At 43.0% G+C, this 26,426-nt stretch overlaps 1 protein-coding gene across 1 annotated transcript in view; it reads right to left on the bottom strand.

Annotated features, from left to right (window-relative positions):
- SLC6A5 (solute carrier family 6 member 5) overlaps positions 1-26,426 on the bottom strand; it is an 80,968-nt gene that overhangs the window by 36,819 nt on the left and 17,723 nt on the right. The window contains exons 3-9 of the mRNA XM_033150859.1: positions 22,618-22,759; positions 18,584-18,715; positions 16,900-17,073; positions 7,269-7,410; positions 5,833-5,965; positions 3,522-3,656; positions 2,198-2,301 (exon numbers count right to left, since the gene is read on the bottom strand). Of these exons, the coding sequence (XP_033006750.1) occupies positions 2,198-2,301; positions 3,522-3,656; positions 5,833-5,965; positions 7,269-7,410; positions 16,900-17,073; positions 18,584-18,715; positions 22,618-22,759 (962 nt within the window). The remainder of the gene's footprint in view (positions 1-2,197; positions 2,302-3,521; positions 3,657-5,832; positions 5,966-7,268; positions 7,411-16,899; positions 17,074-18,583; positions 18,716-22,617; positions 22,760-26,426) is intronic.

Genomic DNA, 26,426 nt, shown 5'->3' with positions numbered 1-26,426 from the left:
TCCTTCACTCTTGTGCACATTTTTCTGGCCAAACACAGCACAGTAGCTGTTAAAGTGTTTAAAATACAGTCGTACCTCTTGTTACGAATGCTTCAGGATGCATACAACATGGGTTACGAACGCGCTGAACCCGGAAATAACGGAATGCGTTACTTCCGGGTTTGGCAGTTCGCGCATGTGCAGACGCGTCAATTGACAACACGTGCATGCGCAGACATGGCACTTCAGGTTACGCACATCACAGGTTATGAACGGGGCTCCAGAACTGATCCTGTTCATAACCAGAGGTACCACTATGTGCTTTAGACACACCGACAAAGGAAGAATGGACAGTGAAACTAATGGAGTATGCAGAACTGGGCAAAATGACAGGAAGAATCCGAGAACAGCGGGACCAGAAGTTCATCAAAGACTGGACTAAATTTGCAGATTATTTGAAGGACAATTGCATTCAATTGAATACATTGGTAGGATTGCAAGAAGCTTTGTAGATTGATGAAGAAATATCATTGTAATATGAAACTATAGTGATAAGTTTATGTGTGATAATTTAAAGCAATGATTGATTTATGAAGTATAGGTATTAGTGATAGATGTTAGAAAATCATGAGGAGGGTTTGATGGAAGTCATGGCCTTAAAAAGCCAAAATGTTAAGAGTTGATAAAATAATGTGATGGATTTTATTAATGTATTATTATAAAACTAATAAAAAATGATATGGCAAAAAATACGCTTTAGACACATTTCTCTGCCCTGGAATCTAGTACCAGTTATTCTATGCCTTCTGGAGACCTGTTGCCTACCTCATTTGCTCACATATTTTCTGAAGCCTTTCAGTTCTATCAGCAGCAATGACATTTGACTGCAACATTCCCGGCATTACGTTTTTGTCACCTTACTAATGTCACACTTTTCTGGCTCCTGCTGCCTGTTGTTCAGAGAAAATGCAACCCAAGCAACCAAATATTTAGCTGTGCCTCCAAAACTCCTTCTTGGGCACATGCTATACACCTTTATGAGCTATTGTTGGGGTTGCTGGTTTCTACTGTTCCTTGCACTTGCATTTTGAAGCTGCTTCAAATAGTGGAACACTTGGAATAGGAATGTGTTGAATAATAAAGCAATCAATCAAAACCAAATATGGAATGGGCCTGCATTTATAAGAGTGCAAACTTCTCGGCTCTGTAGGAAGTTACCAATTACCTTTAATCAAAGCTTCCATCTTTAGTTCGACTTTTCTTAATCTTAACTAGGTGCTAATACAATTTCAGGAATAATCACTGTGCTCAGTGATATAACAACCAACAGCAGAGGTGATACAGCCATTGCCCTTTTGGAAACTGCAGATTACCCTTTCTAATGCAGAGTGCTCAGAGCACAGCTGGATTCTGACCTATTTCTAAATCTCCAAGCTTTCTCCAGTAGAGATTATGCTTGTGTTGTATTTCATGTTGCCAGCCCAGGTTTTTCTTGGCAATTCCCGAGGTTGCTTTTCAACCTGGCCTATTTTTAATTAGGGCAAGCTTTCAACAGAAAGTAGGGCACACCAACCTCAGAAGGAGCCCAGTGGGTTTTGAGGACCTGCATCACAGGTGATAGAGTGTTTCCATTCTTTGAAAGAAATTGTGCTTTACAAACAATGTCATAACTTTCAAGGCCACAGAATCAGGGGCAATTTAGCCAAACAACAGAATTTTTGGGCCCTGCAAGGTCCAGAAGTATTGTGTGTTGCTGGCCTTCCTCAACTTCACTGAAGGGAGACGGACCACATATTGAATGCCTTGCAACTTCCAAAATTCCCTCCCTAATGGAGGGTGGCATATCAGGAAGCAGAGCTCTCCCTGGCATTCTAATTTCTTATGTACAGGAAGTTCCCTCCTTGACCTGCCCCCACATGAGATAGCATGCAATTCTCTCCAACCATTTGAAATAGTTCTGCTATGTGACAGTTTTGAATGCATTGACTGGTTTTATTACTGATTGGGTATATCAATCCAAATCACCCAATTTTCTCCTTTCAGTGGTCTGGCTGCGTCAAATAATTAGGAACAACTGGTAATCCTAATTACGTTAAAAAAATTATAAACAACTCCCAGCTAATTTGTAAGGATCTAAATTATTTCCATAAGTTTCTGGAATTAACAGTGCCGCTCAGTCGCCATAAAGTCATTGGGTTCATGGAATCATTCTACTTACCTGTACAGGTTGTTATGAAATTTGTTATAGGAAGACAAAGTAATCAGGCCACCCCATGCAGCAGACAAAGAGAAAAATATTTGAGTGGCAGCATCTTTCCACACCTAAAAAAAAAAAAAGTCCCATGAAGAAAATGAGCATCAACTTCAACAAACATTTTTTCAGCAAGTTATTTTAAAAATCAATAGTGTTGTTGACTATGGGAGCAATCCTATCTCAAGATACACCAGGATGAGTGGATTACGATCCACAGATCTCCAGCTGAGTCAGGAGGTTCCTGTCACAGTTTGGTTATGGAAGCTTAATTCCCTCATTTTAGGCTATGCTGGAGAGACATTAGTATATTTTCCAACCAGTTGAGCCCACCATGAAGGATCTTAAATTGACATAAGCTCCCACAAAGGAGTGTGTTGGGATGGGACCAGAGGGATGGGGTTATTTAGGCTGGATTCTAAACCCATTCTGTTTTCTCACATGACCTGGCAACATGGGCGTAGCCAGGATTTTTATTAGGGAGAACAGAACCTCATATCTGCAATGATTTGTATTGATTTTTTGTGGGGGGTGCAGCAGTAGCCTTGTTGCTGAATGGAGTCTGGATCTGGTGTAACATGACACCAGCTAAACTCACACTGGCTTGGTTTTACACCAGTTTCTTGTGTACAGGATTGCTCCCTACAATTCAAACTGATTGTAAAAGAGTCCATTAAAAAGTGGCACAGCTGGTCCTACCGCGGCACAAGAAGGAGGCTGCTCCAAGCAGTAGAATTTATGGGATTGCAGGAAATATTGTAATACAAATGACTACTGCAAAATGTGATGGTGGACACACACACACAAAAACGGATTAGCCAAATTTATGGAATTCCTATTGCTATTGGGACCATGACACTGGAGCAGATACACCTCGGACTGATCCAACAAGGCAACCCAAATGTACTCTAAACATCACTAGATAAGGAACAATTTGCACTGTTCCTTATCTCTGGGAGTGTGAGATTTCATTCCACATAACACATGCAGCATGGATGTGGATGTGCAGAGAGCTAGCTCACCTTGCTTATAGCCATGTTTCACTTCCTCACAACCAGAAGAAGTTTGACCCACCAAAACAAATGGAGCAATGTACTGAAGGACGTGCAAACCTAACCTTATTAGAACGCCTAGTGCAATGTGTGCAATAGATTTAGCCAGATCAGCTTGCACGTAATTGATTCAGCACAGCATAGCATATCTCTGTATGCTTTCTTAATACATAGCAAATAATAAATCTGTATGAATTATTCACCCTATTAGAGTGTTATAACTGGAATAATAAGCCCACCATAGCATCAATCAGTTTCTCCCACTTAGGTGTGATGAAGTACAATATTCCATTCCCAGCTCCTGGCAGAGTTACTCCTCTGATGAGTAAGATGATGAGCACTACATAAGGGAATGTAGCAGTAAAGTACACCACCTAAAGAGACCACACATAGACAAAGAATTACTCATTTGGGCGGATCCCATAAGTAGGCTTGCAGTCCACGACAATTCATTATCCAGGCAGAGTTAGTACACAGGCTCGTGGGAATGTGAGCAACCTACAGAGATAATAGGATTATTAGAATGTTGCTATCTATGAAAAACCACAAGCTAATAAAATAGCAAGGTTCTGAGATAACAATAACAGTATTTATGTGTAGCTGATGTTTTTTTTCCTATTCAGGCATCTTATTACTACAGTATATGTGACCCTTCAAACCAACGAAAATCAAGGTAGTTTTTCATAAAATGAGGTGCTCTGTCAGCAGGCACAGCAGCCATTTATTTAAGACCCCATCTCTCTCTATATATACTGATGGTTGTGCTTATTCTGCTTCCCCAGTTGTTCCCCTTTGGTAAAAGGACCATTCGAAAGCAAGATAGGGGGAGCCTCACTCAGATCCAGGGGGCCAAAAGGAACCCTCCAGGCCTCTCCCTCCAGCCCTTGTAACTTTCTCTAGGCCACACCACCCTCTGACCTTGAGTGGTTTTGCCTGGCTAGATTTTGTCCTTGAACGCCGGGCTCAGTGGAGGACAGGAAAGGGTGTTCGAGCATGTGTAAAAACTAGCCTGATCTACAAAGATCAAAACTGCACTAATTGCTCCAGCAAATTGTGGTTGCCCAGAAGTGAATCTTGCAGTTGGGCTGAAAAAGGTTTCTTTTCCCTCTGATCTGAAGTATATTTCATCCATGTTAGTTGTTGTTACATCGTGGTTAGCACTCATGAAGGTGAGGTGGGCATTGCCTGCATGCTTGTGAAAAAAGGGAGGGCTCTAAGCCTGGAGCAGAGACCCTAGTCAGAGGGAACTAGCGCTTACCTAAGATTGGCTAAGGTGTTTCTGAGCCCAGCATGGTAAGTCCGCTGTTGAAGTAAAGGGGGATTGAGAAAGGAGAGGGCAAGGTGTATAGATAGCCCTTTCTTTATGGCCCAGCAGCTAACTACGGAACCATGCTTCTTGTGCCAGAGCTTCCCTGCAGAGGGAGCAGTCAAGTGAACTAAAAAAGAACTAAGAGAGGAGGGAGAGGGAGCTGAGGCTGAGAGTAAAGAGCCCAAAACAAGGCTAGTTCTACCATTCTAGGACTCTCTTTTCAGTACAGTTGGGATATCTTTGAAATCCATTTACTTTTTCCATTTAATGATGTCCCCAACCCATTTGTTATCTACCCTCACATTTTAAAATAGAGCAGGTTTATAAACAAGCTGCTCAGCCTCATGCATGCTTACGCATAAGTCATTTTATTAGAGAATTAATCTTTATAAAGTTTGTAGGGGGGACATTAATATTTTAATTACCTTTAGGACAATGTTGAAAAAAGATATTATCTATCTTCCTGAACTGAAGAAAGCTAATAGTGTTTAAGAGAATTAAACTTGAAGGTGGTATGATATATTTTGTCTTGTTTTCCATACTAAACAAACTCATTAATTTTATTCCATTGCTATTTTTAGCCTCACAGAACATTGTAAAAACCTGAAAACCCTCCTATGAAGAGAGGATAGTTGAGCAAGTGTATACAGGCTGGGCAATTGTGCTTCTGTTGTACTATATTCACTCTCTGAGGTATCCAGTGAAGTACTTCTGCTAGTACAAGGATTTCCACTTGCGCAACAGAACTTCCTTCTCTTCTCCCTGCATGCTCCAGATCCTCCCCAAATCTGCTCTGGAGGTTGTGAACTCCCAACATGGGTTTAGCAGGGCTTGGGGAGACATGCAGAGAGAGAAGGAAGGAAGGGAAGTTCCATTGTGCAGCTAAACGTCCTTGCCCCAGTGTAAGCACTTTGTTGGGTACCGCGCATCTTGCAAAAAGAAGTAATCCAGCCAGCCGCTGCATCCCTTGTCCTTGGAATGCATATTTTGATAAAATGAATTAATCATACTTTACAGGACTCTTTCCATTCACCTTTTAGGATGCAATCCAATATCAACACAGAAAGCACAAGGAATGTAGGCAGCATGCCATGAGGATCCCAAATTTGAAAAATATGTGCTGTGCTGCTTTCACATTTATTAACAAACTATTCCGTAGTTTGGTAATACTTAGTTCTTCGGTCATACAATATATCATTGAGTTCTGGCTCTGAACAGTCTAAAGAAAGATGCTCTCTTACTTTTCCTGATGTCTTTATTCCTTTAGCCAGGGAGGCATAGACAATCGCCCAAGCCAGAAAAAGAGAGAGTGCCAAAGGCCACCTGATTTCACCAGGATATTCGATTCCTGCAGAAATCTTCAATACAAAGTACCTGAGAATCAAAATTCCAATGTGAGTCATTGCAGGCCCAATTCCTCCGGCGTTTACTTTTGTAATGTCAAATACATACACACACACACACACACACACAGCTTTATTGTGGTCCATAGACCCAAAATACACAGTCTAACAATGGTTATAAACATCAATAGTTATTAAGGCATAAGAGCGTCCTCGCTAGCCAACAGAGGAGCCTTAAGCCATACATACTGATTTCTGATACTGACTCCGAGAGAAATTTTGCTACACCCAGTGTAATAGTATCAGTCTTATCCTCAAGAAGAACTGTAACATAAAAGTATCAAGCAATTCCAGGTTGTTCTGTTAATACCGGTATTGGTTTGATTAGATGCTATCTAACCTGTTTATACAGACTACAGTGTAATAAAATGTGTTTCATACATTCAGCATCCTGGGAACTTGGGCACAGCCTATCTTGGTATGGGATGCCAGCCAATCTTCCACTCAACACTTTGGATGGAAAAACTTTTAATCTGGCTTTATAAAATAGACAGTGATAGTTTGGTGCAGCCAGTTTCTTAAAGTAGGGAGCTAACAAAACAAAACAAAAAACCCCTGCAGAGATCGGATTCCTAACACAGATAGGCCACAGGTCACATATAAGCAAGATCATAAATCACTGAGGGCAACATCCCAAAACCTCTGTCAAATATAACTGTAGTTGTGATAACAACATCCCAGCCCTCCCCAGCTTATCTGGGGAAGGAAGACCTGGTCACAACAGAGCGTACCCCTCTCTTGTGCCCTCCCTTTCCCTGTCTGAGGTACGTGAGAGCATCAAATAAGAGATTGATTATTTAACAGGCTGACGCTTATCAAATAGCCTCAAAAAGTTCCCTAGGGTCTCTCTGAAGTTTCCTTAGGTACTGTGTGGTTAAAACTATAGGTGTGAGAGTATTTGAAATAATCTGAGACAACACAGGGTTTATAAAACAAGAATTGAGTTTACGAAGATAAAAGAGAGAGAGAGAGAGAGAGACTGGCACTTGTTTTGAAATGCCATCAAATTGCTTCTGTCTCTGTAGCAGGAGCAATTAGCTCGTTAGTTAAGTCCCAATATATGAAAGACATATCTAAATGACTGGCATAAACACTCAACTAATGAACAGCAGAGAAAGAACCTACAGACAATGTAATTACAATTTTTTCATTCCGCTAATAATTTCATGCATTACCCTGTGACTTTCAGACTGAGATTTATTTTTAAATTGTTCCAAAAAGTGTGCGTGTGTGCGCGTGTGTGTGTGCGCGTGGTTTTAAAAAATAAATCTTACTTGAAGTACTCTTCACTGCCACTGACAAAAGTTTTGTTGACATGGCTGGTATAGTTTACCATTGTCAAGTTTGGATAGGCACTCATACAGAAAGTAGAGTTCTTTATTTGTAATTTGGGGTGGTCACCAATGATGCAGGAATCTGAAAAAACACAAGTCAAAAGAGCAATTACTGAGCTAAAATTCATCTGAAGACTTGGGGGAAAACAATTAACAAATAACAGCTTGCATTGAAGTACATTTCATTTGAGCATTGAAAATTAATTAGGTTCCTCTACCTGGTTGAACAAAGGCATACTATCTTCCTTTCAACATTAATCACATTTGAGCCTTCCTTTTCATTGGTGAGTCTAGTCCAGGCTTCCTCAAACTCAGCCCTCCAGATGTTTTGAGACTACAATTCCCATCATCCCTGACCACTGGTCCTGCTAGCTAGGGATCATGGGAGTTGTAGGCAAAAAACATATGGAGGGCCAAGTTTGAGGAAGCCTGGTCTATCTTGGCCTTTTGTTGGGCAGGACTTCTGGCAATTTGTTGTGCCCATGCAAAAGCCCCAAACCCACAGAATGAGCTCATAGCTCCAAATGTGGGTGCAAGTCTCAGTTTTAGAGACAAGTAAATGGGGCTTGCTAGTATTGCCCACACTCGTGCTTATGTGATCATTGCTACGATGCAACCTCTGCTTGCAATCTATTGTGATCTGTAGACTATTTGCTACTCATTTGTGGCTCCCTGAGTGGTTATTTCATACTGTGCATTTAATGAGCTGTTTTCCTCCTACTCAGTTTCTCTGGACATTTAAAAACAATGAACAGCAAAATAAATACAAGTTCACTAAGTGAAACATTGCTTTTATACATGTTGCTTGCAAGGCTTGTAAATTTGAAGGCAATTTGTAACTTATATTAGACTGCTGCAGATTTGTGCATTTGAACTGAAATTCTGGTTTTAAAGCTATTATTTGATTTTAATAAATGTATACCCCAATTTTCCATCTGAAGATGCCGAAGACAGGTAGCAATAAGATATAAGCTGTTTTCTATTAAGGAACACTTAAAAATATATATCCAGGGATATTTCCAAAGCCAAGCCATTATGAACTATGTGCAATCCTACAGTGAAGCAGTGTCTAATGGGAGGAATGGGCAAATGTAGATGGACATTTTCCATGCTATTGGTTCAGCACTAAACTGGAAGTGTACAAAACACAGTTTGAAAGAAAGAACAAACTAATATCCTGCCGTAAGGTCTTGACCCATCAGTACTGACTTGATCTGTCTTGTGGATCAGCAGCATAGTTGACCCAGAGCAAAACTGAAACCCCCATGCCATTGGGCCATCTTAGGCAGGAATGGCCAATTTCCTGGCATTGAGGATTCATGAACTTTAATGGCTGTGCCTTTCAGCAGGTGTAATATGTCAGAGAAAGCTAAGGTAGAGGAGTCCTATCACAGGAAGACTGTACACATACAAAGCAACCACACAGTCTAAGAAAAATAAGGAATAGAAAACTGGTGCAGCACTCTGAATGTAAAATGAGATAATGAATTTGGGTGTTTTTTTTTTAACTAGAGCTAACAGGCATTTGGAGGCGGGATTAAGCATTTAAATGTGCCAGTCAGGTGTTACATTTCAAACTTTACCGTGGAAGCTCGTGTTACGTACCGTCCTCCTTATGAATGTTTTGGGTTACGAGCTCCGCTAACCCAGAGGTAGATGCTCCTGGATGTGAACTTTGCCTTGGGATGTAAGCAGAAGTCACTCCGGCGGCGTGGCAGCAGCAGGAGGTGCCATTAGCAAAAGCGCGCCTCAGGTTATGAACAGTTTCTGGTTACGAACAGACCTCCGGAATGAATTAAGTTCATAACCAGAGGTACCGCTGTATTAGATTTTTTCTATTGAAATGTCACTTCAGGACATACTTCTGAAAGTCTTCAGTCTGAGCAGTACAATACTGTAGATGTCTACTGAAAAGTCTGTTCTACAGAAATTGATTTGGTTTACTGCAAGCCAAGCCTTGTCAGATGTATTTCAAGCGTGGGAGTTAAATATTAAATTGTCAACGTTTTCAGTAAAACTACTACACCCAACAATATCCATATGGAGAACACTACTCACATTCCCAGGAAGAACTTAAATTTGAAGCTCTGAAATCAAGTTCTAATGAGGAGAATTGACTTGGGAGTTCAGAAATTTGTTTCAGCTCGAGCCTTGATTGTATGTGGAGGCCAGACTGTGATTAGGCTTGATCCAAAGCTTCTGATTTATGAATAATACATCAGCTATGACTTGCAGCAATATTCATCCTGAACAGAAGTTTTCTGGTTACAATGTGCATTTTAGGTGCATTAGGACAATCCTCATGTGCACCTAAAGACAGCAAAGATCTTGAGAACATAACCAGCGTACTAAGAGAGTGGTATTTAAATTGCTCAGATTTAATTATTATCCACAGAAATGAGTGCAGTCTCCTAACTCTCCGCTTAATCTGAAGCCATGCCCTTTCTGCTAATTGACAAAAGCACATTGTTGATTTTCAAATTCTCTCTTAAGTGTCGGTGAAGGCTACTAGTGATGCAAGAAGTATGAAAAAGGAAAAGAAATAATTTCTGTCAAATGATCCCTTTGTATGTCCCCTTGTTCTATTAATGTTTTAATGCTCTGTCAATGTTCTATTAAACTGTGCTATTGCAAGCTTCCAACTTCGTGCAGCCCCAGTATTTTTGGAAAGGAAAGCATTATGCCCCAAGTCGGCCAGCAGAGGGGGTAGTGGTATGTTATCCACCCATTCTCTCATTTTCTGCACATCTCTAGATTTAGCTGAATATTACTGAGGAGTGGGTACTGTGTTTTTGCACCTGGCACCCTGTGTCTCATTGTCTGGTCCTTGCATTCAAACGCTTATGGAAAATAATACACAAATTCTAAGGCCATCACAATCCAATACAAAATTAGTTGTAAAGCCCGTTGAAAATGGTTTTAGTGTGTTGCTAACTCTGTGTTGAATTGCAGGGTTTGCAATAAGGATTGCACACTAGTAAATACAGATATAGGAAAACAGTTTGGTGTTTTGTTTTGTTTTTTTAAAAAGTGGGACATACCACAAGTTTGGAATAATTGTTAAATACCCTTTTCAATATTGTGTAGCTAGTTATGAAAGCTACTGAAATAAAAGGCACCCCCCTCCCAAAAAATGTTATTTGTCCTACAAAAGTCTTTGTGACCTTCCAAATGAGTAAATATATGTTACAAATATGTTAGATTGAGACTCCCCCAAATGCTCCTATACTGTGCTGCTGCAAAGACAGAACACACACAAAATCATATTTACATAAGGGTAGTAATATTCCAAATGTATTGAAAAGAACACTCTTGAAAGACTTAATTGTGCAAAAATATTATCGCACATCTTATCTGCTGAAGAATAAAACCTGCTTACAGTGCAATCCTACGCATGTCTATTCAGAGATAACCTGCACGGAGAATCTTGGATACAGGACTGCAGCCTTAACCATCTTGTATTTCTGAGAGTGCATCTAAGAAATAGGCAGTTCTGACACCAGTAGAACAGAACATGTTCACCTGTATATGCTGGGCTGGTTTTGCCTTGTTTAGAGTGTATAGAGGCATGAGTGAGATCAGAGGATGACACGTAAGGTCACTTTTGCTGCACTGCAGCAAGCTTTTTTTTTTTAAACAGCTTCGCTTTGTAGAGCTGTTGGTTTCCCTGCACCAGACAATCCTGATCAGCAGAGGGCGCAATCACTTTGCAGCAGAGGACAAACAAATCCTCGCATGCAGTGCTATCCATCAAACCTTGGACGCTAGGCAGAAAATAATAACTACACCGAGCCAGAAGGTGCTAGCATGAAATTACATTTACATGGACAATTGCTAATAAGTAAAAGCATCCATTTGTAATCTAGGGGAAAGGACAGCCCAACTGTGCTTGTTTTGAAGGGGGGAAATGTTTACACACATCATTCTAGCCTTCAGATATTTATATGAAGACTCCGGGGGAAATCAAAATGTTAACAAGACTGCAATTTAATGAGTCCCATCGAAATCAGTGGAAGACAAAATATATTTCTGAGTAAGCATGTTCAGGACAGGAGAGCAAATCTGGAAAACAGAACAAGTTGAGCAGCATCTCATCTCACTAGCACAGATCTCCACCTATAGCTTTAAATATTTGCCCTATAAGATCTTCTTTTGCCTCTGCAATAAATATAAGAGAACCCAGAAACCTCGATGTGCTCTGCACAAAATCAAACAACCTTTATTCCCTTTGGGCACTGCTTGATCACTCTTTCAGGTATAGTACAGAGGGTGTGGGTGGGTGGGTGGGTGGGTGGGTTGTGTTTCAGCTCCCTGCATATTTCTAGAAATGGCCAAATTGCTAAAAATGAAAAAGGCGGCCAAATCAGCTTTTCTTTTCTTTTCTTTTGCCTGATTATTAAGGAACTCGTGTTTCTTTTGTTAGAGAAAGCCAGGCATGCTGAAGGATGTAACTTACGCATCTTGTCCACACTGATGGAGACTCTTTAAATGGATGCCCTTTTAAGCCTGCAGACATCACACCACTGAACAGCTTTGAAAATATCCTATGGCCGATCTAACCCAGTGTCCTGTCCCTGATAGTGGTCAGCATTGGCTTTTGTAGATGAAGTGAAAAACTGCACAGTGAATTGTGAAGCAACTATTTAATTGCTTGCTCTGCAGATGTTACGAAGAACAGGTATGCGGGCAGACGGCTCATCCACACATTTAAAGTGGACATTAAACTTCCTGTACCTCCTTTAATTCTTCATTGTCCACGTGGCTTTCTCCTTAAAATCACTGCATTCCCACATTTCCACTTCCCTCCTCGTACCTTCTCCTTTTCAGAGTATCCCTGGTATGATACAAGCATGGCTGAGTGAAGAGAGCATGTGTGAAGGCAATGATTTGGTAAGGAGGTTGTGTGGACAATGGAGAATCAAGGGAGGCACAGGAAGCCTACTGTCCACTTTAAACAGTACTATGAAGTGCATGAGGAGGAAGATGCACAAAGTAAGTAGTTCTATACTATTTGGCAGGGGGAGCCTTCAGTTGCTGCCAGACTATAACACCCATCACCCCTGACCATTGATCATTCTGACTGGGGCTGATGGGAATCATCTAGGGGTTACCATGTTGACTCCCTCTGCTTTACAGCTTGGCCAAGGGCAACTCTCCATGGGGAAACCATTTTCAAAAGCACTCCCCTGGTGACTGTTCTCAGGCTCTGAGAAATTAGCTGTACAGTACATAGTTGACATATTTTGAAGAATCACTGATGGGAGAAGATGCACAAGTGAGATGTGCTCCCTCTTGCTGCACTTACTATCTGGCAGGTGCGAATCTTGAGTGCTCAGACAGCTTGTGCTCCCCCCCCCGTGTTTTGCAGAAAGTAACACAGTAAAAACATACTTTAAGGGTGTGGCAAAAAGCCTGTCTCATGTGCATTCATTTCCATTGTGCATTTATGTGGTGACTAGCGGCAGGGATACATTTGAAACTAGCTTTCATAAACAGCCATGCAAAGGCCCCCATTGCTAATTATAATTTCTGTGAACAAGATATATACATACAATAAAAGGAAAGGAAACATAAAAATTGAATGGACTGACGAGTTCATCTTCAATAAGTTGGCTCCCATGGCATATTTTAATGGAATATATAATAAAAGCTCAGGTAGATACAGGTCTGTGTATTTGCGGAGCATATCAACCATTATTTTCGATATGTTGCTTCCCCCCAAGAAAATATTCATTTTATGTGTTTATAATAGATATATTGAAATGTGTGACTTTGAAAAAAAAATTATAAACACTAGGCTAGCTACAAGATGGCCTTATTCACACCAGTAACCCAGAAGCATTTGAATGGCAGGGGGAGATCAGGCATCACAAACTGGGGATAAGCCACCCCACCCTGCTGTTTTAAACAAGCCATCAATATAATTGGAATTTACTTCCAAGTAAATAGTCTTAGGATCACAACCTCAGAGGTTTCATACTAGCAAATAAGTTTTAGGGTATAGTATGGTATAGTGTGTTGATTAGTGCAGGAGGTAAGAATGCTATCTTAGAATTCCAGTTCTGATTGACAAGTTTTATTCCAGTGGAGTGATGGATCTTGCCATACCCCAGGGATGGGGAACCATTGTCCCTCCCATCAACTCCCATCAACTCCAGCCAGCATAGCTGCCATTGATGAGGATGCCAGTGGTGAGGAATGATGGGTCCCACAACATCTGGAGGGCTGCAGAGTTTCTATCCCTGCTATACACAAAAACAAGATGCTGAGTGCCTGTGCTTAAGATAACTACCATACAGGATTGACCTGACAAGACATTTTTCTACCTGAGGCAAACAAGATTGTGCATCCCTTAAGTCAAGTGGACTGGCAGTAGAAATTTACTTTAATCCTGATTACAGGACAGTGTCCTCCACCATTCCTGAGGTCTGCAAGCTAGCTTTGGGGCACAGAACAGCACCTGTAATACACACAGCTCTGTTCTCCAACACCTCACAACTACCGGTACCAGCCAGCATCTGCTGCCAGAGTCAACTATCTCACTCTGCTTAATGGTAGAGCTGGTCCTTCTACTAGATGGAGATGCAAAATAGCTGCATCATTAAAAGTTATATAAAAAGACATTTAGAACTTACATCTCATTATGTCAATAGCTGCCTACCTGCTAAAATCCTGATGACACAGTGGTGTGTTCATATTGTAGTCATTTTAATTGTGAGAAAAATCCATATTGAATATAAAATCTGCCACAAATCACTATTTAGTCACTCAGACTGCAATCCTCAATACACTGTTGCACTGAAATCCCCATTAACTTGCAAGTAAATATGCACTGCCAAACTCTGGCATCCTTTGCTCCTGGAATGTACACTGAAAACATTATCACCTATTCCCTACCTTATCGTTGAAATCTTATTCTGTGTTTGCCTATCTGGCACTGGAGTCAATATCCATGACAGCATTATTAATGAGGTTCTCATCCTGTCGCTCCTCTTCCTAGATCTCTTGCCATTTAAGCAGCATGCTTAAAAAATTAGTTCACTGATAAGAATGAAACTTCAGATGAATTGTGGGCAAAGCCCTTAAAACCCATGTGGGATCATAATGATGCCCTACATCAAAGGACACCTTCACACAGCAAGAGTCATTGACAAGACAGAGGCTGAAGTTGTTCTGGGAAGGACTGTGCAACCATGACTGGACTGACTGAATGACATTGCCTTAGCTTCATTGAGTGGGAACTGCTACTTATCAGCACTCAAACTGCTAGCTAGAGCTGCTGGTTATAAAATAACGTAACAAAACACCATTCTTTCCCTTCCAAAGTGAGACTGTTGTATCATTTGGTGTGGAGAAAGTGTCTTGGCTCACATATACTACATACATACTGCATACACACTTCTGAAGAAGTGTGCATGCACACGAAAGCTCATACCAAGAGCAAACTTAGTTGGTCTCTAAGGTGTTACTGGAAGGATTTTTTTTTTTTTACTTTTGTTTATACTACATAGGAGTTAGATAGGAAAGGGGCATGTGTGGCCCTCCAGATGTTGGGCTATAGTTCCTATGAATCTCAGCCATCATCCTTCATCTCCATGCTGGTTGGGATTGATAGGAACTATAGTTCAATAACATCTGGAGGGCCACAGGTTGTGGTTCAGAAGCACCTGCAGAACCACATGTTTCCTTCCCCTGAGTTTAGAGGTGCCTGTGACATCGCTGCAAGTCACTTTCCACTATATATGTTATTTTGAATAGTCATTTGAAAACAGATTTCTTCCATTTTATTTCTTTGCATTAGAAATTGCACATCACCATCTTCAGTACATAACTCTTTCTGTGGTTTTTTTTTAGGTTCTCTCCCCCTATAACCAAACTTTTCTTTTGTAGGGGATTGCGTTCTCTTTCATTACATGAATATTTAGCTGTTGTGGTCAACAGATAGCACTGATGCAGGACTATCAGAAAGTTGACATTGTCACCAAAGGAAAAGGCCTCCTTTTTAAAGTGCCAACTAACATCTGATCTAACCTGAACTCTTAAAGTAATAATAATAAAAAAGTTGTAATGTTTTTAGCGAGGCTTCTGAGCAATCTTGGGTATCTTTCCCAAAGAAAGAAAGACGGGATAGTAAAGTTTTCATAAACAACTAAATGGAAATATGGAAGTCACATGGAAATATGTCAGATTATGTGACCAAAGCCACACTTTGGAATCTTGAACCTTAATCCAAATTGTTGGGGGCCAAAGTGCCCCCCTTTTCATTGTGCAACTCACACGTAGACCTACAGGTCACAAATTTTATAAAATGTCATACAAATTTCAGCCAGTTCCAACTTACTGTTTTCCTCAAAAACACAATGCGCTCTGCGGAATACAGTGTAACACCAGTGGTATTTTGATACTGTACCTGATTTAAATGCTAAAGATGCATATATATGCTACATCCGTTTTATTCCTATTTGTGAGTGAATGCCGCCAGTGGCTGAGCTTCATGCTCCGGCACTGGGGGGCGGAGAGCAGGTTGGGGCGTGTCTGGTGCGTGTCCCAGGGGCGTGGCACTCATCCCAGGGCCATGGCATGCCGTCCGCAGGGGTGTGGGGCGCATCCTGGGGGCGTGATGCACCGCCTGCAGGGGCATGGCGTCCATCGTGGGGGGGGGCAGCCGAGATGGCACCCCACCGGGATCATGGTGCCAGGGGCAGTGCGCTCCCCTGCCCCCCTCTTCCTCCGCCAGTGAATCTCGCACATCCCCAGTGCACAGTGGCACATCCTGTTTGAGGCTTTGCATGAAATCTAGTTAGCCTTGTTTGCAAGTATTAATGTCACCCCAAGAGAAGACTGAAAGTAAGAAGTGTTTACCAGAACAATCTCTGGTAAACCATGGCCTGGTCTATAGAAGTGGAAGATGCATGCAATAAATCTTACTGATTCAATTTCAGCTCTGGGTCAAGGAGGCTGGAATTCTTGACATACTTTCCTGTGAGTAATCCCCACTGAACACAGTGACACTAATTTCTGAGTAAGCACTGGAATGCACCGCTAATTAGATCCATTTAGTACTGCTGTTGCTTCCAATAAATTAGTTCTGCAATTTAATTTTTTTTTAAAGGATAATCCTGCTTCCCAGAAATACTGTACTCCCAAATCAGTTTTCCAAAAAAGCAGTAAAGTTGACAGGCATGTGCTGGGTAATATCACTACATTCTCTGTTTGTGGAGCACTGTAGTCCTGACTGGGTGGGTTGAATTGTAGAAAATTGATGTAAATATGATTTTGCCTTGGGTTGGACTCAGTTGGCCCTTTGGATTCCTTTCTTCTATGGTTTACAGTATATTGTGAAGTTACTTTGGCACTATGTTGGCAGAATCGATAAGCACATAAGGAAGTCTAAATAAAGGTGTGAAAAGTTGATGTAATTGCAGGATTCATTTTTGCTACAAACACAATAGAGACATACTTGATAATACTCATTGCTCTATATTTTAAGGCAGAATGGTCAGATATACAGATTTGAGTGTACAGAACGGTCAGAGATACAGATCCGAAGCAAAAGCATACTCCAACTTACCTAATAAAAGTTTGTTTTTATCTCTACAATCCGGTGTGTTCCATGGATTGTTACACGAAGCCCAAGGTAACACTTGTACAAGGGATGCAAAAAGGTAGAAAAGTGTGTAGCACAATATAATATTATAATATATGGCTATTAGGACAGAGATAATCAGCATAGCAATGCCACAGCCTGAAAAAAAGAGAGGATCAAGGATCAGGGAGGATCACAATTTAAGCTACTAAGAATACATAGGCTTGTATCCAACTAGTTCATACACAGAGTAGAGCGAAAGAAATTAATGGACCTAAACTTACCACACCCCATAATTTGTATGGGTTTACTCTGAGTAGGGCTAACATCGGATATAATCCGATGTGAACTAAAGAATAACATTGAGGCTGCCTTGTCATATACAACATGAACACATTTTAGTTTAAATAGCATCTTATTTTTCAGGCGTTTTCTTTTATTGAAAATGGTTCGACATGCCGTGCAGCTCAACCCTATCTATTTTTAAGTCCCGCTGAATTCAGCTTGGCTTTCTCCCAAGTAAATGTTGTGCTGGAATGTAATTCATAGCGGTTAACAGGATATTTTTGTCTTGGCACAAAAATCCATCTAGGGCTGCCATATAAGAGGGCAGTAGAGCTGTCACCCCATTCTTGCAGACCACGTGTGATTTATCACTCTATGGGATCTACATTTAAACTAAAGGATCAAAAATAAATTTTTACATTAATATCAGCACTCTCGCTTCCACAAAAATAATATTTTCATTATCTTGATTGATCTTGGATCGAATCTTTCCAAAGTAATATCTAATTCTGCATCATGGGATTATAATGATAAATCGTCACTTACTTCTTTGCCTTGCTGGATTGTATAATTACTGGATTACTCTAATAAAATCTCTTTTTTTAATGCTTTTAAAATAGGCCCTACACTGTTTTGTTGCAATTTCCTAAGAGTGTCAGAAGAGCCTGCTGGTTCAAACCTATGACCCATCTAGCTCAGCATCCTGTTTTCACAGGGAACAATCAGATGCATACCTACAAGCAGGACCTGTACACCAGACCACTCCATCCTGCATTTTCCGGCAACTGGTATTCAGAGAAAAAAAAAAAACAACATACTGCCTCTGACCATGCAAGCAGTGCAGAGCCATCAGGCAAGTAACAGTTGATAGCCTAATATCCTCCACCAGTTTGTCCAATTATCTTTCAAAGCTTCTTCTCATTTCATGTCAGTACATTTGTCACCACCACACCAGCCAACAGGAACCTTGAAACAGCTCTCCCCACAAGTGGAAAAGTACCATGCGGCATGGTATGTGCGAGATATTTAGCACTGAAGGGAAGTGTTATTTTCTTATGAGACGTACGTGACGCCATAAAGGGGATGCAGCCGTGGAATGCTCTCCTCCTGCTGGGAAGTGCAGCACGGATCCACTAAAGCAGAAAAGTGCTGCATTACTACTACATCAGTCATTGCAAGGTCACCTCAAGGTCAAAGTCAGACTGCAGCACATCAGCCACTGTTCTCGTAGCAGTGCCACACAGAGGAGAACCCATGCCATCTCTCTTGCTTTGAACTGAAGGAAAACCATGATCTCCGAGTTAAAAAGACACACACACACACACACACACACACGATGCACACAAAATGCCACAGGAAAAGGCATCTTTTCTGCTCAGCTCACCTTGTAAGGCAGGGATGGCTTTCCAAACAGACACAGGTCCCTGACTAGCAAACTGCCCCAAAGAAACCTCCAGGAAGAAGATGGGGACCCCAGCCAGAGCCAACATTGTCAAATAGGGAATAAGAAATGCACCTAATGGAAGAAGAGAATACAGATCTCAGGGACAGCACAGATGGGAAAGGGCACATTTTGTAGCTGTTCTATTTTGTGCATTGCAAAAGCACTTTACAACCCCTCCCCCACAAACCCCTGCAGAGCAATGCCAAACTTTTTGAAACTAATGTATTTCCTGTTTAGAAACCCTTCGCAGAGATGCTTTGTTGGCAGAAAGCAGGGCTCTCTCCCTTGGAAAAGCTTTGCACGTTGGTCAGATTGGCAGAAGGTATTTTCATGCCCCATAAAACCCACAGTTATAATTACCAGGGCATATTAAAACAAAATTAGGCTGATCCTAACAATCCTTATTTTGAAGGTAAAGAAAGCGGGCTTTAAAAAGCACATTGGTGCCCACTCCTAATATTTAGCCAGAAGCAGCCCCACTGAACTCTGTAAGGGTTACTAAGACTGCAGTCATCTCCCTTTGAACTCAACGTTGCTTGCTTGCTTCCGAGTAAACAAGAGTAGGATGGCGAGGTTACAGCCTAACTTGGAAGCCAGTTGCACTGAAATCCACGAGACTTCCAGTTCAAGGGGCAATCCTGGGTATATAGCTGGTTGTAAATCCAATTAGATTTAGTGGAACTTAATTTCCTGGCAAATACGTGCCAGATCTCAGCCTGTGCAGGGTTGTTCCCCCTTCTAGCCACCTCGACAAAACCTGCCTTGTTCAGTTCAACCGCTCCTGACCCGCCTTCTCCTTGGGGCATATTATGGATTTGCTTCTGCACCGTGTCAAACAAGGCTGACTGTTCGGAGTGGAAATGGCTGCCAGACTTGCTGCAGGTGGTGCAGCTAATTCAATTACTACTCATAATTTCTCTCATCATCACCTACAACTGCGTCTCAGGGCTTCCTGGAGTGTGTCCTGGGGAGGAAAGTCAGCGTTGTTTTTAAGAGGGGCGGGAGGGGGATTGCGCTGGAAACAGCCGGCTACTAATTTCAAATTTTAAAATACTGTAAATCACGTTGGGATGGCATTTATGCATTTGACAATGAAGTCTTCCAAGCAACTGTGTTCGTTACTTGTATAAAATATAGCCCGCAGCCACTGCTGTGGTGTGGTAGACTCACATTAGGAGGGAAGCTCAGCAAACCTGGACCTGAGACTGCTGTTCAGAATTCTGTTGTGAAATCGAAATCAGGAGAGCTTTGCAAGGATGCCAAAGACACAAATCATTTGCACTGGACCAGGGACTGCGCCTGCGCAAATTTGAGACGCAGCTCTTTAATCTGCCTGTTACCCATGTTTGGGAGAGATCCTCAGTGAACTCGGTAGAATATATTTCTGGGTATACTGGTTTCGGATTAGGTACAACAAGTGTGTCTGTGTGGTTTCTTTTGATCCCACTGAATTGGGAGTAAATTTACTGAGATTCGTATCCCAAAGCAAATGTGTGCAAGATTTCAGCCCTAACACGAATTCAGCAACAGTTTGGCTAAATGGCATATTGGGTAAATCACGTGTATGAAATAATGGTGATTAATTAATAAATATATCGGGTTGTATTGATAAAAAAATACACCCTAGAAACATTGAGGTTTAGAATAACCACAGTTGAGTCCCCGACCACTACCATTTGAAAATGAATCATAATAAACAACCACTTCTTGTAGATTTTGAGACAACCAAATTTTTTTGTTTTATGTGAAGTTGAAAGTTTTCTCCAAAACTGCAAAATCCTGTGATTTCACTCAAAACAACAGAAAAAACTCAGCGGTTGGAGCATCTGCTTCCTATGCAGAGGTCACACGTTCACGCCTCAGCATCTCCAGGTGGGGCTGGGAGGAAACCCTGCCTGAAATCCTAGGCGGCGGCTGCCAGTCAGTGTAGACAATTCTGAGATGGGCCAATGGTTTGGACTCAGTATGTGGCAGCTTCCTATGTTCCTAAGAAAGGTGACTTTTGTGGTGTTGGGTGTACTGACTACATGAATGACAATGGGTAAGCTAAACAGTGATAGGGGGCTATATATACACAGAGACATACAAACGAGAAAAAACAACTTGGCATGCTGCGTGTGCAGAAGGTGAGGAATTGCCGTTTAGGCTTAGTCCAATTAATCAGAGCGGGGAAAATATATGCACTTTTTCGCTCATGAAATTCTAATATCTGTAAGGCTGCTCTTGTTTTCTCTATATGTAATATACAGGTTCTCTATATGTAATATACGGGTTGAAAAAAACCCCGCCAAACTCCTATACTGTAGTAATTAAAGCAACGTCGAGATGACAATAATGTACTCTGAGAAAGCAAGATTGTTTTAAATGCCCATTCTACTATTTTCGTTTGTGATTGTGAGAGTTATGTTACATCTCTTTCATTTCTGAATGGGGGGGGGGTCATTCTGTTTTAGGCATTGTCTAATTCTAATAAATAAAAATATTTTTATCTTTTTGGTTTCCCAGTTATAATATTCCCCCCCCCCTTACTGTAGTTAAAACTGGTGGGAAAATATTTCCAAATTAGGTGGGGGGGGGTTTCCTTTCCATAAAGCAAGACGGTTTAGTGGACAGGTTTGGTTAAAATTTTCACGCAGTTTTTCCAGGGCTTGATTGCCATATCAACTATATCTAATTTTATTTTTCAGAGAGGTTGGTAGAAAGCTTTACTGTCTCGTCACTTTCCGGACTCTAGTCCCTAATCCATTGCCTGTTTATTTTGAAGTTCCCAAAAGAAGGAAGAAAAGCTGCTTGGGGAGGGCAATTTGGAGCGGACAAATAGTCCGAAGGGAAAGGGCTAAGACAGCAGACACTTCCCCTCCCCCTCCGCTCAAATTGACAGCCTCCCCTTGCTGCATTTCAGTTTAAAAGGGGCGTCGCGGGAGACCTTGCACCTCTAGCGTGCAGTTTGGGCCCCAATGAGTCCCATTAGTTCAAGAGGGCTGGTTTCTTAATGACTGCGTCGAATTGCAACCATGATCATCTATCTGCATGCAAACTTTTTCCGAAGGATTTGCTGCGAAAATCTGCTCTAGCTTGATTTGCTCTTTAAAATGATTGCCTCGCTCCCTTTACTTCGAGGTAGTCACCCCGAAACATTTGGTAGAATAAAAGGTTGGGAGATCTCCAACGCTTGTTTACTCAGAAGCAAGTCTCGCTGAGCTCAGCTGGGTGCACAGCTGGAAGATCGCAGCCAATCCTAAACATGCATATTTGGAAGCAGGTATCGTTTCAAAAGAGATCCATCCAGGACTCATTCAGTCCTTTTATGTATTATTAATTTATACTATTCTATTAGGTTTCGCCAAGGTCAGTTTCAGCAGTGGCGGTGGTGGAGCTTCACTGCAGACCTGAAACCAAACGATTTGCTTTTAACTGATAACATAGAATCGCACACGTCGTCCGCATCGGGTGGAATAAAGACTTTACTCTGGGTCACTAATGCGGATTACAATTTACTTCACCGCAAACATGCCTTGAAGTCTATTTTGTTCATTCTTCACGCAAGGCAGATTGTAGGATAGGAGCGTGATATAGGATGCTTAATGGGCACTTCTAACATAAGGTGAAGTAACCTTTCTTATGAACACCAAGATCAAGAGATAATCACGCTTTTAAACCCAGGGGCATCTATTGGCTGCCACAGTTTTCTAGAACAGGGCTTGCGGGTTTCCGACGATGGACAGTTTCTGATCCCGCCCCCTGCCACGCCCCTTTCCCCCTCGCCACCAGGAGCACCCACCCCTTTGCTTCTAAGGCGCTGGCTGAGAGCCCGATCCAGAAACCAGAGGGAGTGGGGGAGCTCGAATTTAAGCTGACTGAGGAAGCAGTTTACGTTCAAGCTCAGCGCTCCGTTTAAACCGGCTCGTGGATCAAAGGCCCCAGCGTTACCCCTTTCTGAGCTGCAGGGTGTAAAAAGAGAGGAAAATCCATACCTCCCCCATTCTTAAAGGCCAGGTACGGGAACCTCCAGACATTGCCCAGCCCTACTGCATAACCCACCATGGAGAGGATGAAGTCCAGCTTGCTAGACCAGTTTCCCCGGGCTTTATTTTCGTCCCCTTCATCCTCCTCCTCCTCCGGCTGGAGGGAGACAGAAACAAAAACAAAATTACATCGACGCGATAGCACACAACGAGTTCAGATGCGGAATGTCTCAGCTGCTATCCCTAGGCAAACTGTACCGCAGTAGTTGCAGTAGTAATTGGTTTGATAATTATATAAATAGATTATTTATTATTATTATTATTATTATTATTATTATTATTATTATTATTATTATTATTAATCAGTCCATACCATAAACACAAATTGCAGCGTTACGTCTATTGGAGCAAGAAAATACAGAGGTCTTTAGGGGACCCTTGAGAGCTACAGCATTTAATCGTGGCGTGGGAAAAGAATGAACTGAAAATGTCCTCTAGGCAAGTTAGAGGTGATTCACTCACACAGGTACTTCGCTGGGAATCTTAGGACTCGCTGATCTAAAACAAGAGAAAGCCCTCTAGGCACTTTTAAGTCCCATTGGCAGAGTTATGCGTGTGTTTAAATCTCTCCTGTTGAAATCGACGAGAGCTTAACGGTGGCTTCTGATCACGTTCTCCGAGTCTGAGCCTGAGGTAATAATAAGATCCCTGGCCAGCTGCCCTGGCTGCCTGCATCCCCCACATGTGAATGTGGAAGGAAAGCTCCAGTGGTATTTGGAGCAAACATGCCCTGGGCCTGGCGCGCACCATCGCCCTTTAAATCGGGGCAGGAATGGGAAGAAGTTTAGAACAAAAGCGGAAAACCTGACAGTTGCTTCCGAGGGACCCACTTCAAGGCTTCAAGTTAAGCAGTAAGCGATTGGGAGAGGCGAGCTGGCGCAGTAATGACTCGCACCGGCTGTCTGCTGCGCACATGTGCCCGGGGCGCGTGAACTGTCCCCGTGGTCGTTTACCATCCCTCAACCCCCAGTTACCACACGGTCCATTCTCCCTCCAGTCACTGCTTAAAGACTGAGGAGGGATTGGGCTGTGTGTGTGAGAGGCGCTCGCACTTACTGAAGAGCTAAAGACAGGGTGGGGGTGGGGGGAGGCCTCTCTTACGAAGAACACCGCCAGGGAGAAGCGCCGGGTTGGAGCTGGGCTGGGACCACACAGCTTCAGTCATACACAGGGGCGACGCTTCGGTGGAGGGGCTCAGTCGAGGGAAGGAGCAAAGCATTGGGGGGAATGTCCTCCTGAAGACCACTTGAAGGCACTGGCGACGCTACCAGACCCAACTCGGGGCTTGGTGAACCCGATTGGGAGCGCGCGAGGTGAGGGAAGTTCAGCCTAAACTCGCCACACGCACGCGCGCCGCTGGGGAGGGTTCCGAAGTCCAAAGAAAAGTCTGTCCTGAGGAGAAGGAGGAGGAGATTCAGGCTTCCTCAGCTTCGCTGGGATACAGCAGCAACCGCGTCATCACGCACAACCTGCGCGCTGGCTTTTGGTTCGACACGCCAGTGCTGAGTGGCCGCCATTGTCTTCTTCCAGGCCTACGCCGCCCCAGCGCCTTGAGTGTCCCCTGTCCGCAAGGCATAGTCCCTCAGTCACTGAAGGGCTGAAAGTTTCCCTTTCTGGGCGAATAGACAACTCCTAAGGGCCGAGGCGAGGCATCTTCGTCCCCGTTAAATATTGGGAGATGGGGCTGCTTCCCTAAATTGATGGGCATTTGCCATTCAAATGCTGTGCGCACACAGTGTCATACGATCGATTATGTGGGGCCGGGCTTACGTCCCCCCCTCGCCAATATTTTGTTCAAATTGGCGTCCTTGAGCCCAGCGGCGCCCTTGATCCTGCTCCCTCCCACGAACACAACACCCGCGCGCGGCTTGGCGGATAAAGTGTGATCAAGCGGTGCGCCCATTGTCGAAATAAAATAGATCAGAGAAGTAATAAAAGTTGCGGCCCTGAAATGTAAACTCCGCCGCGACTGAGGGCGAATGAGTCCTTGGTTTGAGGTTAACTGTAGCCGGTGTGGGCGTGTGGTGTAGTGGTTCCCAACCTTTTTTTTTTTTTTTTGGCCATGCCCCACCTAAGCATCTCTAAAATCTTGATTGCCCCTCCCCCATATAATTCTTATTATTCAAAAAGTGAACTCTTATTCACGTGGAGGAAGCCATTAACTTGGTCTAAACATTCTCGAATTGCCCCCTTTAAAAATCAAATTGTTCCCCTGTGGGGCGTGTGCCCCATGTTGGGAACCACCACGGGGTCAGAGCGTCCGGCTTCGGTCTGGGAGATTAGGCTTCGAATCCCCGACCTTGGCCCGGACATTATCGCTCCAAACTTACCTCACAGGGTTGCTGTGTGAGGATAAAATGGAGAGGGGAAGAAGCAAATACGCCAACTTGAGGTCCTTGGAGGAAAAGGGGGATATAAATTTAATTTTAAAAGTGGACGAACTCAGTTCCTTTTTTCTTCAGTTGGACGCCAGTTTACATTGTAGGGAGGGCAAAGAGGACACTGCGCCAAACCGTAGATTATCCGGAAACGGATTAAAATACCCCGTTTCTCGTGGGTAGCAGGATTCAAATCGCAAGAATAAACAAAAAAATGTACCGCAGGGACTGAATGTACCGACCTTCAAACTTGCTCGCTACTTAGGCAACGTGGTCCAACACAGATGCAGCTGAACCCACAAATGAACCATCTCGATCTAACTCAGCGGAATTTCTTAAACGTAACCCAGTGTAGTTCCTCTGAGCACTGACACTTAGATCGTTTTAAATCGTAGTGATGCAACTTAATTGTGCTAAGTGGGCGAATATATCTGTTCTTCTCTCGAGAGCATGTAATAACGGCATTCTGAAAAGTGAACACATTTGCGTTTGATAGCTTCTCACGCGAAGCTTCAACCGTAACCTTCGCTGGTTATAATGTGCAGTCGAATCCGGTTTTGCAAACCTCAATACTGTTCATGCCCTTAACTGCACATCTTTAGCCTACAGGGAGCCAACCATATAATCGGATGTCTTTGCACTTGTACTGCTCACGAGGGAGCAGTAGGATGCTGTCCTCACGACCAGAAAAGCAGTCAACTGACACCTTAACCGAGACTTTAGATGCGCTGCTCCGGATTGTGTGAACGCGAGGTCGCAGCATGCTCTCCGCACCAACCCCTTCAGATCGGAGAAAGACAGCGCTGCCTCTAGCCGTGAATGCCTCTGTTTCTTAGCAGAGGCCACTGTCTTGCCAGGGTACCAGGTGCGCGCTTTCACCAGCCCGGCCCCATTTCTACATCACACCGCAGTGCCCGGGACTTGCTCACTGACCCCGAGTGACGATTGAACTGTCTGCGATGGAGTGATTGATCACAGAGCCCGGGCCCGGTGGGGCTTCAGGCAGAGGGCCTGCTACGGTTGGCTCTTTGCTTGGGTGGTTTTTTGTTGTTCGCTTTGATTGCCTTCCCCGTTTGCTCGACAGGCAAGAGCGCTCCCCAAGGGTCCCTTTTGGACAGCGGCGCTGGGGACGCTCAGAGCCGGGAAGGAAGAGTGAACTTTGGCAAACTGGAGTCGCAGCTACAAATGCTCCTCTGAGGGGGATGGGAACTCTTCTCGCGCACGTGCCAGAGAAAGAGAAAGAGATCGGGTTAATTAGGTTAATCAGCTATGAATAGCGCTCAGACAAAGCGGTGCAAGGTAATGAGTATTTTTCGAGTGGAGGTGGCAGGTCCCGCCGCAGCAAACGACAAAAGGCCAATAAGACTTAATCCTTTTTTG

This window comes from Lacerta agilis, chromosome 1 (genome assembly GCF_009819535.1).
Source record: "Lacerta agilis isolate rLacAgi1 chromosome 1, rLacAgi1.pri, whole genome shotgun sequence".
NCBI classification, from domain to species: domain Eukaryota; kingdom Metazoa; phylum Chordata; class Lepidosauria; order Squamata; family Lacertidae; genus Lacerta; species Lacerta agilis.
The sequence above is the reverse complement of the archived record's forward strand: the minus strand, read 5'-3'. Positions and strand labels throughout refer to the sequence as shown.